Source organism: Pollachius pollachius, assembly GCF_949987615.1.
Source record: "Pollachius pollachius genome assembly, chromosome: 19".
NCBI lineage: Eukaryota > Metazoa > Chordata > Actinopteri > Gadiformes > Gadidae > Pollachius > Pollachius pollachius.
Window position 1 is genome coordinate 2,456,283 of NC_136952.1, and position 11,265 is coordinate 2,467,547.

At 48.6% G+C, this 11,265-nt stretch overlaps 3 protein-coding genes across 4 annotated transcripts; 1 reads left to right on the forward strand and 2 right to left on the reverse strand.

The window, feature by feature from the left end:
* Positions 1–1,221: 1,221 nt before the first annotated feature.
* On the reverse strand, positions 1,222–4,019 carry LOC307090196 (solute carrier family 2, facilitated glucose transporter member 11-like; the record flags this gene model as incomplete). The annotated part of the gene is made up of 1 exon (XM_079756769.1): positions 1,222–4,019. One exon carries the CDS (start codon positions 4,017–4,019, stop codon positions 2,292–2,294), a length of 1,728 nt encoding a protein of 575 aa, XP_079612895.1. The 3' UTR covers positions 1,222–2,291.
* A 236-nt stretch (positions 4,020–4,255) lies between these two features.
* rnps1 (RNA binding protein S1, serine-rich domain) lies at positions 4,256–10,037 on the forward strand. Of its 2 annotated transcripts, none has more exons than XM_079756371.1 (7): positions 4,256–4,298; positions 5,141–5,296; positions 5,945–6,106; positions 6,369–6,483; positions 7,201–7,354; positions 8,282–8,423; positions 9,529–10,037. In XM_079756371.1, coding segments are annotated over exons 1-7 (837 nt in total). In that variant the 5' UTR covers positions 4,256–4,296; the 3' UTR covers positions 9,635–10,037. The 2 variants fall into 2 exon arrangements, with proteins under 2 accessions (XP_079612497.1, XP_079612498.1); XM_079756372.1 differs by having other exon boundaries at positions 5,951–6,106.
* A 338-nt stretch (positions 10,038–10,375) lies between these two features.
* cox19 (cytochrome c oxidase assembly factor COX19) lies at positions 10,376–11,150 on the reverse strand. The gene is made up of 3 exons (XM_079756922.1): positions 11,010–11,150; positions 10,773–10,884; positions 10,376–10,671 (listed from the first exon to the last, which is right to left on the reverse strand). Exons 1-3 carry the CDS (start codon positions 11,089–11,091, stop codon positions 10,578–10,580), a joined length of 288 nt encoding a protein of 95 aa, XP_079613048.1. The 5' UTR covers positions 11,092–11,150; the 3' UTR covers positions 10,376–10,577.
* Between the last annotated feature and the right edge of the window lie 115 nt (positions 11,151–11,265).

The following is an 11,265-nucleotide window of genomic DNA, read 5'->3' on the forward strand; positions in this document are numbered from 1 at the left end:
CCCGACATGGTTTCTATATGCCAGTTTTTTATTCCAGTGTCATTACTCTGAGGATGTTTGAAGAAGACGCACTAAGAAGAAAAAACGTTATACGTTAGGATCCCGTTTTAACGTACAAATTCGTCACCAATGCACGATTGCTTGGGTCAGCAATTTTTTTCTTCCCTCGTGCTGCTCATGGGTTCTCCGTTACACTATCTCCCTCCCACTCACCCAAAGGCGCGGGCACCTCTGTCTCCTCCACAGTGTTGTTATAATTAGCCTGCCACTCGCACCTCCTCGCGGCCGTCTGTTATCGGAGGGCCACTGAGGCGAAGTTGTCCCGGTGTTAAAATCTTTAATGATGGGCTGCGACACGCCACCATGTCACGTTTGCCTCAGCGTACGTTTTATTTTACGTATCTCCCAACGCGGGAAATAGCATTTTTATCGGAGTGGGCGGGTCTTAAGGGCCTTGAGGGTAAAGGTGCCAATAAGATGAGATGCAATTAAAAAAGCGATGCTCCCCACGGTGTACTGGAGGAGGCGGGGCTGTTCATTGTTACCAACAAAGAGAGGATTGCTTCGTTGCTTTCCTTTATTTAGTATGGCATGGCGGCCATTTGACTTTTACAGTACATGATCAAAGTATAACATTTGACTTTCATTAACATTTGATGTAGAGATACTTTGATTTGTGTACACTTAACCAGCATGAATGAAATGTCCACGGTAAAAACAGATGTAAGGAAAAAACCTTAGAATAAACGCATGACATAATGACTCATAGCCTTCATTTCCATAGACTTGTCTATGTGACAATCATCACTTAATCAATCATTACTGATTGTAAAAAAATCCAAAAAATACAACTACTTCAATAAATACGTGCACAATAAATTATCGGAAAATAAATAGGTGTGAATTTTTATCCCAACAGACAAGAACCAAATAAACCAGCTTTTGAATAAAATGGAAAGCTTAGCTTAGCTTTAGCCTCTGTATCTCATTAAGTTTCACAAAGCTGGCGTCTTCCCTGTCCCCCCCATTCCCTTCCTTCAAAATAAACCAAAAGGAGGCCAACAGTGACATCTACTGTACAGTTATAGAGGTCTCCATTATAAGCAGCATTTGGTTACCCCGGGACAAGGTGGGGTATTATTACATTTAGATCAATATAGCATATGCTAAAATAAACATTCTAATTATAAAATATTTCATGCATATATATCTGAGGTGCAACTCATTTCAACCGAGCAGTGATAGTTTTGGTTTGCAGTGTGCATTAAGCCATGGAGACGGGTTCTCCATCATGTTCGCTACGATCCAGGTTCTGCTACATACAACACATCATGAGGATCCCAACCATGTCACACGACTAACGCATACTGTGTGGAGGAAGGAGGGGATACAGCAGGTACTTTGGTATAGGTCATCAAGTGAATAGACGATAAAAACATTACGACAATCAAACAAAAAACACAATGCGATGGTTTGAAAGTGCTGTTGAAACTCACTATTCAGTGCGTAGAGTGAGATGACAAAGCAGCTCACTCTTCAGTGAGTAAGGTGAGATGACACAATGGCAAAAATTACAATGGCTTTTGAGGCGGGACTTGTCATACAAATATAAATATAAAGCATTTACATTACAACAGCATCGTTCCCTTCAGAAGATCCCTTGAAAGACCGAAGTGCATCGTTCAATGTGGCAGAACATCCCTTTGATTTCCACAGAGCCAATACCAATAACAACAATACCATACACAACAACAATACAACACTTATGATGAGTGAGGGGGGTGTTGAGAATGGGGGGACCTTCACATTTAAATTTATATTTACATTCAGGGCATTGAGTGGACGCTTTTATCCAAAGCAACTTACAGCAGTTTATACACACACTCACACTCCGACGGCGGGGTCAACCGTGCAAGGTGCCAGCCAGCTGGTCAGGAGCGGTAAAGGTGAGGGGTCTTGCTCAGGGTTACCTCGACACTCCTCGATGCTAGGAGGAGCCAGGATAGAACTAGCGACCTCCTGAGCCACATGCCGCTGACCGCATCCGGACCTAATCAATACATTACGGATAAGCTGCACTTCATTACCATAAACATGCTGTGCACATTTACAAAATCAACTTCAGCTATAAGGTCACTTTAGAGTTAGATGAAAATGTGTTACATGAATGAAGATTGAAATTAGATGTTTACAGCTGCACTATTTCCAGCGATTAGAGATAGAGATTTCAAGAGGAATCCGTGATTGAAAGACAACGCAGAGGCACCAAACAACAATCAGATCGTACCGCCTCATCCCCGCTGGTTGTTGGACAGAAGGTCTTCCTTGATCCCCGGCCCGGGCTTGACACCCAGAGGGGTGGGGGGGTACAGAGGGGAGAGGGGCTCCAGGGTAGACACGCGCTCTGGGGGGTCGAGGGGCTTCAGGGGGGAGAGGGGATCCGGGGGGGAGAGAGAGTCCAGGGGCTTCAGGGGGGTGAGGGGGCGATCCAGCCCCAACTCCAGGGGCCCCAGCTCCATGTTCCCCTTCCTGCCCTTGGCCCCCTGCTTATCAAACTCGGCGGTGATCTCGGCCAGGGTCCGGCCCTTGGTCTCCGGTAAGGTCCGCCCCAGGTAGAGCGCGGCCGCCACGCACACGGCGCCGAAGGGCAGGAAGCAGAAGGGCCCCAGGGCGGAGATGATGAAGGGGAACATCATGCCTACCAGCAGCAGGTTGATCCACATCAGGGAGCCGGCGAACATGTAGGCCGTGGGCCGCGACGCCTGGTCGAAGATCTCCGCCGGCAGGATGCCCGTGACGCCGGCCGGCCCGACGCCGAAGCTCAGGATGTAGGTGAAGACGCAGGCCATGCTCAGGTAGGGCATCCCCGCCACGCCCTGGCTCTGCAGCACCAGGGCCAGGGTGAAGACCGCCGCGAAGCACGCCATCAGGCTGTAGCCGCCCAGCAGCAGCCAGCGCCGGCCCACCCGCTCGATCAGCAGGTTGGACGCCACCGCCGCCGTGAACTCCGAGAGCCCCGTGCCCACGCAGGCGTACTGCACCTTGGCCGCCGGGATGCCCGCCTCGCGGAAGATGTACGAGGCGTAGAAGTAGATGGAGTCGTTGCCGCACAGCATCATGGCGCTGCTGGCGGCCATGACGGTGCGGAGCTGGGGGCGCAGGGCGCGGTCCCTCAGGAGGGCCCAGGGGGACACGGGGCCCGAGTCCCCGTGCTGCTGTCGCTGCTTCTGCATCTCCTGCATCTCCTGCTGCATCTCCTCCAGCTCCTCCGGCGGAGCCACGCCCCCCCGGAGGCGAGCCAGTGCCCGGACGCACGCCTCCTGGTCTCCGCGGTCCATGAGCAGGTAGCGGGGGCTCTCGGGGAACCAGGGCAGGCTGAGCAGCTGCAGCAGCCCCGGGAGAGCGTTGCTGGCCAGCAGGTAGGGCCAGAGAACCTCCGCGCCCAGCAGCTCCGTGAGCCCCACCACCTGACCCAGGAAGATCCCGAAGGCCGTGAAGACCGCCGAGGAGAAGGCCACCGCGCCCCGGAGGTGTATGGGCGCGCTCTCGCCGAAGTACATGGGCTGGACGTTCATGCTGACCCCGGCGTTGACACCGACCAGCAGGCGACCGGCGACGATCATCTCGAAGGATCTGGCCCATCTGCTCGCCAGAACAAGCGCGGCGCTGGCAAACAGGAAGCTGTTGTTTAGGAGTAGTGTGTGCTTCCTCCCGAAGCGCGACGCCATTGGCCCGGCCAGGATGGCGCCGGCCAAGCCGCCCAATGAGAAAGCCGAAACGATAAAGGTCCATACCAGCGTGATCTTCGGGGTGTCCAGGCCCGTGCCCCAGCGCTCCCAGTAGGTGTCGTTGATGAAGCGCTGGATGTAGATAGTGGGAGAGTTGATGATGGAGATGTTGTAGCCATACTGGAAGGTGCCACCGATAGCAGCGGAACACACCGTCAGACCAAGGGTCCTGAGGCTCCCGGAATTTGCGTTTTGTCTTTGATCAACATCTGGATCATCTCCAATAACCATTTGAAACAATATATATTAGACAATACTAGGTCGGAAAAAATGATACTTATGTTAGGTACTTCTGTTGCAGTGATTCATCAAAAATGCGGTTACGACTTATGAATGAGTGAATACTGGGCGGCCGGGTTCACCTGTCCGGTACCGAGATAAGGACGTGTCGCTGCGGGGCCGACGGTCGGTCAGGGTTTATTGTCGCACCGAAGGTTGACTAGTGCGTCACTTCCGTTCTCACGACGTCATCGACCTGCGACCAGTGGCGCGGATCAGAGGAACAAACATGTAAGTGGAGGGTCGGATAATTCAGTTTTTTAGCGATAAGTCGCCGTTTATTCCGCGCTAAATAATGTGCTGCGGGTTTGAAACGTTCGATGTTCGGATCATATTTCAAACCGCGTCCTTTAGCTGTGGACTTTCCTCTGCTTTAATTCATAAAACCGACAGCGTTCACCCCGCGTTTAGCTAGGGCTAACGCTGCTAGCCGCTAATGTTGCTAACTGCTAATGTTGCTAGCTGCCGTCGACCGGCTGTTGATTCACGTGAACTCGCTTAAGGTTCATTATTTATTGATCCATCGATTTGATCAAACTCTCTGCTTACGTCCTGGCACCCAAAAATAGTACCTGCATGTGCATCATCTTATCCTAGCTATCTCTGTTGGTGTACGGGGATGGGTTAACCTAGCGATTATTAATGCTTGGCACTTCGATCTATGAACATCCCTACTGTCCCGACAGCGATATAATGTTTCTCTTTATTTGGACTAATGTCAAAGTCGCTTTTGATAAAAGCGTCTGCTTGATTCTCTGAATGTAAATGTTTACTGGCCGCACTGGTGATCGATTATTCATCATCGATACTGGTTTAAGCCTGGATTTATACTCTCAAAGCCGAATTGTATGTAATATATATATCAATTTTCAATTCAAACCACAGTTTAACCAGACATTTCATTCCGCATCGAATGCGAATGCTTTTAACATTAAATCAACGTGTGCATGAACCGTCTGATTTAAACTATGGTTTGAAGGACGGGGCGAATAACAAAGATGACTTTAATCAGTGGACTGATGTATACGTCATTAATTTAACCTCATACCTCTCCTCTCCCCCCCACACCACAGGGCGCCTTCACCCACCAAGAGGAAGGAAGACGACAAAACTAAGGAGCACCAACGCAGCGGGAAGGAGAAGTCTGGGGCCACCAAGGACGGGGCGGAGAAAGACCGGGGCCGCGACAAGAACCGCAAGCACCGCAGCGCTTCCACCGGCAGCAGCAGGTGGGCCCGGGGTGTTAATGGAGGGGGTCGGATGGACCTATCGAGACCACGGGTCACAGCCCCGCTGAGCCTTTGGGTTTTACCTCATATTTTAGGAAGAGCATTACGTGCATAATATGTGTGCATGTTTGCCAAGGACTCATCCTTGCATGGACCCTTACCAGACCCCCACCCAAACTACCGGATATTTTGTCACCCGATTGATTTTGAAGGGGCTTGTATATCAATATCACACTAATGGGGAAATAGTATGGATGGACATTTTATGTTCTTTATATATTTGAGTACTGCTTGATATATTTTTTTATTACTCCACGTCTTTCTTACACTCACTGCTAGAAAAGGAGGTGGTGTGAGTGTTTGTTTGTCTGTCCCTGTGCTTTCCTCTTTACGATTAAAGCACATGATTGCCCGCCAAACGTGTAGCATAACGGTCAACTAATCAGACTAGTCGGTTTAATTAAACTCTTACTATTCACATCTATCGACTCATAGAAACCTGCGCCAAGCGTACAACCGCAACCTTCAGGCAGTCGTTTGATTTCATTGACTCCTCAGTCAGTGGAGCACCCGGGCCCCTCCCACTGTGACAGGGGGCGGGATGGTCTTCAAATGGAATTGATCCGTTACCTCCCTGCTCTGCTGCAGCTCCAGCTCCAGTTCTGGCTCCAGTTCCGGCTCTTCCAGCGGCTCCAGCTCCTCGGGCTCCAGCCGCTCCGGCTCTTCCAGCTCCCGCTCCTCTTCCTCTTCTTCCTCCTCTCCCAGCCCCAGCCGCCGTCGTCATGACAACAGACGCCGCTCCCGCTCCAAGTAAGTACTCCGGGGGTCACCTGCCGTTGGTTAGACCGTTGTTGCGACGGACCAATCGGAACAAGCCTACACCGAGTCTAAAATCGCTTTGTAACTATTTTTCAGAACTATGTATACATTTTATTCAATGTTGTGTATTTTGACCAAGCTTCAAAGCAGATTATATAGTCTCACTACTGTGTCTTGCGTCTCACTCCTGTGACGCGCGGGTAAAACCCTTCCTGAACGAACGGCGTCGTTTGTGTCTCGTCGTCTTCCTCAGATCCAAGTCTGTGAAGAAGGACGACAGAGACCGGGACCGCGAGAGGCGGCGCCGCAGCCCCACTCCCAAACCCACCAAGGTGTACCTGGGACGCCTCACCAGGAACGTCATAAAGGTATGCGCTCACTCGCCCTGTCATAGGGCTGGGCCTCATGGTAAAAATTAGTATCATGATTATTCTTTCGATATTAATCACGATCTATAATTTGATACTGCTGAAGCCTGAAGAAAACATTGTGTTCATTAGTTAAACCATACACGTTTTTTTTTATTAGATTTGTGATAAGGGAACATATAATCACCATCATCATTTAAATATAAACATTTAACTTCACGAACATGTTTTATCTGCCCCCAACAGAACAATATAAGGTAGCTTGCTATTGAAAAAAATGCCAATAAAAATAAAAGCTCTGACTTACTTCACATTTAACGCCTTTGGCAGGGCTTCAGAAAACATCTTAAATCTTGTAGAGGCACAACCAATACATAAAAAGTAAAAAAGTGGATGAACAAAGGCCCTGGCACATGAACTGAATATAAAACATGAACTATGTAGTGCTTACGTAAGTGCAAGATGTAAACATTGTAAATCCAGATATGAAGCTACATAAAAGAATGTGTTTAAAATTTAAAGATCTGTGAGTGACTATCACATCAATTATTACTATTAAAGGAAATATATTGTGGTTATACATTATTCAATGGGGGAAGAGTATGCATGTAGTCTCTCAATCCAAGTATATGCTAGGAATACCTTAAAATCCTCCTCCAGATGCCTTATCAATTGTACATACACACCACCACTCTGACAACCTCCCCCCCCCCCCAGGAGCACATCCAGGAGATCTTCTCCACCTATGGCAAGATCAAGATGGTGGAGATGCCCATGAACCGCCTGTACCCCCACCTGTCCAAAGGCTACGCCTACGTTGAGTTTGAGAGCTCTGACGAGGCGGAGAAGGCCCTGAAGCACATGAACGGAGGTGGGTTATCGGACGCAAGCGTTAGCCAGGGGGGTGATGGACTTTAATTCACCTTTCGTAAATGTAATTGGAGATTGGTTTCAAAACCCTCAAGTTGTTATTAAAGTGAAGTGAGATTGTATTGAATAAGAAAAATACCAGGAACGCAGCCTTCACTGTCCATCCTGACAATTCATTAATGTCCCTGCTGCATGTCCAGTTTACTGCGGTAGAGGGACTGCAGTTGATGGATCGTATCGGTTAAGCGTATGCTGGCAGATACTTGAAGTCTGTTCCCAAGTTCCCTCTCCTTCGCCAGAGTGAAGAGGTGGTGTATCTGAGGGGGAGGGGCTATCAGAAACTCACCAAACTGGGGTCAGCATAGCTCAGGAGGTAGAGCAGGTTGACTCGTGACCTGATGAGCTGGCTGTTGCCTCTCATGGTCGACTCCGCCGTCGGTGTGTGGATGTGTGTATTAACCTTTGTATGTAGCTTTGGATAAAAGCGTCTGCTAAATACTAGGGCTGGGCGATTAATCGAATTTTGATCGCGACTTTGATTTTAGCGTCAAATGATCACAGAATTAATATGATCGAGTTTTTCGCTGTTTTTTTTAAAATGTTTTATGTTTTATACAAAGGGAAGAACTGCTGGATACATATCTGTTTATCATTTTTGACCATTTTGTGTATTATTTTAAGCCGAAATTACAAAGTTCTCAGTTACAAAAAAAATAATCAGAGAGGCGTGCTTTGGAACTCAAAAATAACCGTGATTTCAACATTGACCAAAATAACCGTGATTTTTGAAAGTGGCCAAACCCCATTAGATTCAGATCGTACGCTGCGGCGCTCAGATCGGGAGAGGGAAGGAGCGTTCAGGCGTTGGGGTCCGCCTCGGGGTTCTGCCCGGCCTTCACCCTCCTCTTCCTCCTCCCCGTGGTTCCAGGTCAGATTGATGGACAGGAGATTACGGCCACTGCCGTGCTGACTCAGAGGGTGCGCCCGCCCCCCCGGCGCATGACCCCGCCCCGCAGGATGCCCCCGCCCCCCCCCATGTGGCGGCGGAGCCCTCCCCGCATGAGGAGAAGGTCAGTCCGCCCCTAACACTGCCCCCGCCCAGCTGTCACTCAACCACATTCATGGTGTCATAGTCACCACTAATCACACAAAGCGCTGGAAAATAGATGATTACTGAGGTTGAAGAAGACTAGAAAACTGGACTGGACTAGTAGGGACTAGACTACTGGACTAGTAGACTACTGGACTAGTAGACTACTGGACTAGTAGACTACTGGACTAGTAGACTACTGGACTAGTAGACTACTGGACTAGTAGGGACTGGACTACTGGACTAGTAGACTACTGGACTAGTAGGGACTGGACTACTGGACTAGTAGACTACTGGACTAGTAGGGACTGGACTACTGGACTAGTAGACTACTGGACTAGTAGGGACTGGACTACTGGACTAGTAGACTACTGGACTAGTAGGGACTAGACTACTGGACTAGTAGACTACTGGACTAGTAGGGACTAGACTACTGGACTAGTAGACTACTGGACTAGTAGGGACTAGACTACTGGACTAGTAGACTACTGGACTAGTAGGGACTAGACTACTGGACTAGTAGACTACTGGACTAGTAGGGACTAGACTACTGGACTAGTAGACTACTTGACTAGTAGGGACTAGACTACTGGACTAGTAGGGACTAGACTACTGGACTAGTAGGGACTAGACTACTGGACTAGTAGGGACTAGACTACTGGACTAGTAGACTACTGGACTAGTAGGGACTAGACTACTGGACTAGTAGACTACTGGACTAGTAGGGACTAGACTACTGGACTAGTAGACTACTGGACTAGTAGGGACTAGACTACTAGACTAGTAGGGACTAGACTACTGGACTAGTAGGGACTAGACTAGTAGGGACTGAACTACTGGACTAGTAGACTACTGGACTAGTAGGGACTAGACTAGTAGGGACTAGACTAGTAGGGACTAGACTACTGGACTAGTCGGGACCAGACTAGTGTCTTTGTTAGCTGTTTGAAACATTGAAACCTGGCTAGTCCCTCTCACTGATTCAGTTAATTGATTGATTTTCTGTTGGGTGATCAGTCCTTCGGGGACGGCTGGGTGCTCTACGTTCTGACTCTCGTCCCCCCCCCCCCCCCCCCCCCCCCCAGGTCCCGGTCTCCACGGAGACGCTCCCCCGTGCGTCGCAGGTCCCGTTCCCGCTCTCCGGGGCGCCGGCGCCACCGCTCCCGGTCCAGCTCGAACTCCTCCCGCTAGTCCCCCCCTTCATCGCCCCCCTCCCCGCCGAAGAGCTCTGTCACGGCCTCCCAGTTATTTTTAAATCACTCTGTGCTTGGAAGAGAACCGCTCTGGTGAACTCCTGAGCCCGACGGTCCCAGCAGAACGAGGTGCTCCCCGTCGCCGGTCCCTTCCAGTGTAGTGTACCCCCCCCCCCCCCCCCCCCTCCATGAAGCCTCTTTTGATACTGGGGTTTTGCTATGACTGGTGAAAGACCGTGATGGCCCCCCCATGGTGTTTTTGATTTAAGGTTTTTATGTTTTTACAGGATTTGATGTGTCCTTTGTGTGTTCCTGCCTTTTCATCCTCATGCAGAGATGCCTGGAAAGTTTAACTTTTTGTTTTTTTCTAACGTGTCAGATTAAAATTGAGCCGCAAAGTGTATTTGTGTAAGTTATTTCAGCTTCTATGCGTTGTTAATCATAAAAAATGTGCCATCGATATTTGTGTAGCTAATGTAATTTAAGGATGACTTTAGATTAAGTCATTATATCTCCTTTCAGTACAGCTGCAGATAAAATCAAATTAATGTTGGAAATTATAATCGCTCTTTCAATAAGGCGCTGATTAATGGCACCAACCTATCTGAATTTTGTTCCTTGGGAAAAGTGTTCAAGCTCCGGTAACAATATGCATTGTAGATTTACATTTAGAAGATCCATGTAAAAAAAAGGAACTTAATATAAAATGTTTATTGACACCTTAAAACAGGTTCATATATTATGTACACTTCAAAATAATTAACGGTAACCATACCATCTGCATTTCATTAGCTTTTTCCTCATAGATCAGGGTTAGAAAAAGTTCACGAAACTTATGGTCAAGCAAGTATATTTCCAGTGTTCCAGCTGAGTTGGTGTTTGGTCATAAAATCATGTTCAGTCTGTTGGACCGAGTGCTCCAGCAGCTGTTCGTTTGAAAGCTATTCTTTAGCGTCCTTGTCCTCCGGGCTGGGAGACGTTTCCTTCAGGTCGGCAAAGCCTAGTTTCTCTAGAGGTTCCTTGGCCATCAGCTGACTGCAAAATAGAGTAGACAGACGTCATCATAAAGTTTGTGGCTGCTAAGACAGGTGTTAGGTCTGTCAGTATCAGGGCGACATTTATCAGGGACTGCTTACTTGTCCATCCGACATTGCAGGTAGTCTTTGGACTGCAGGCGGCACATGGAGTTGTCAAAACTGTTGTCTCTCAGGCATTTCATGAACGTTTCTTTGAATCCCTTACATTCTCCTGAAAAGGGATCAACGGGTTAGTAAAGGAGACCAAAGCAGAGAAGATCTGTTGTCAGCCTTCTCTCCACATGATCCATGACGACACCAGGTCTTAGCTGAAGGTTAATCACGGCGGGTTCTCACCAAAGTGGTCCAGAGGGAACGAGCCTTTATCAGGAGCACGAGGCTTGAAGGCCTTGGAAGAGAAGTTCATTGCAGTCGACATTTTATACTTAACAGAAATCAACGAAGAGCGAATGTTTCACAACAACTACAGAGGTGCCAGAAGGTGGAAGCGTCGTCGCTGAGAGATGACGCGTTCAGTTGCCCGATTCCTATTGGCTATTTGGTACCAGTCTATTGCTCTGTTCAAATTACGAAATAAATTATACGTTATGTT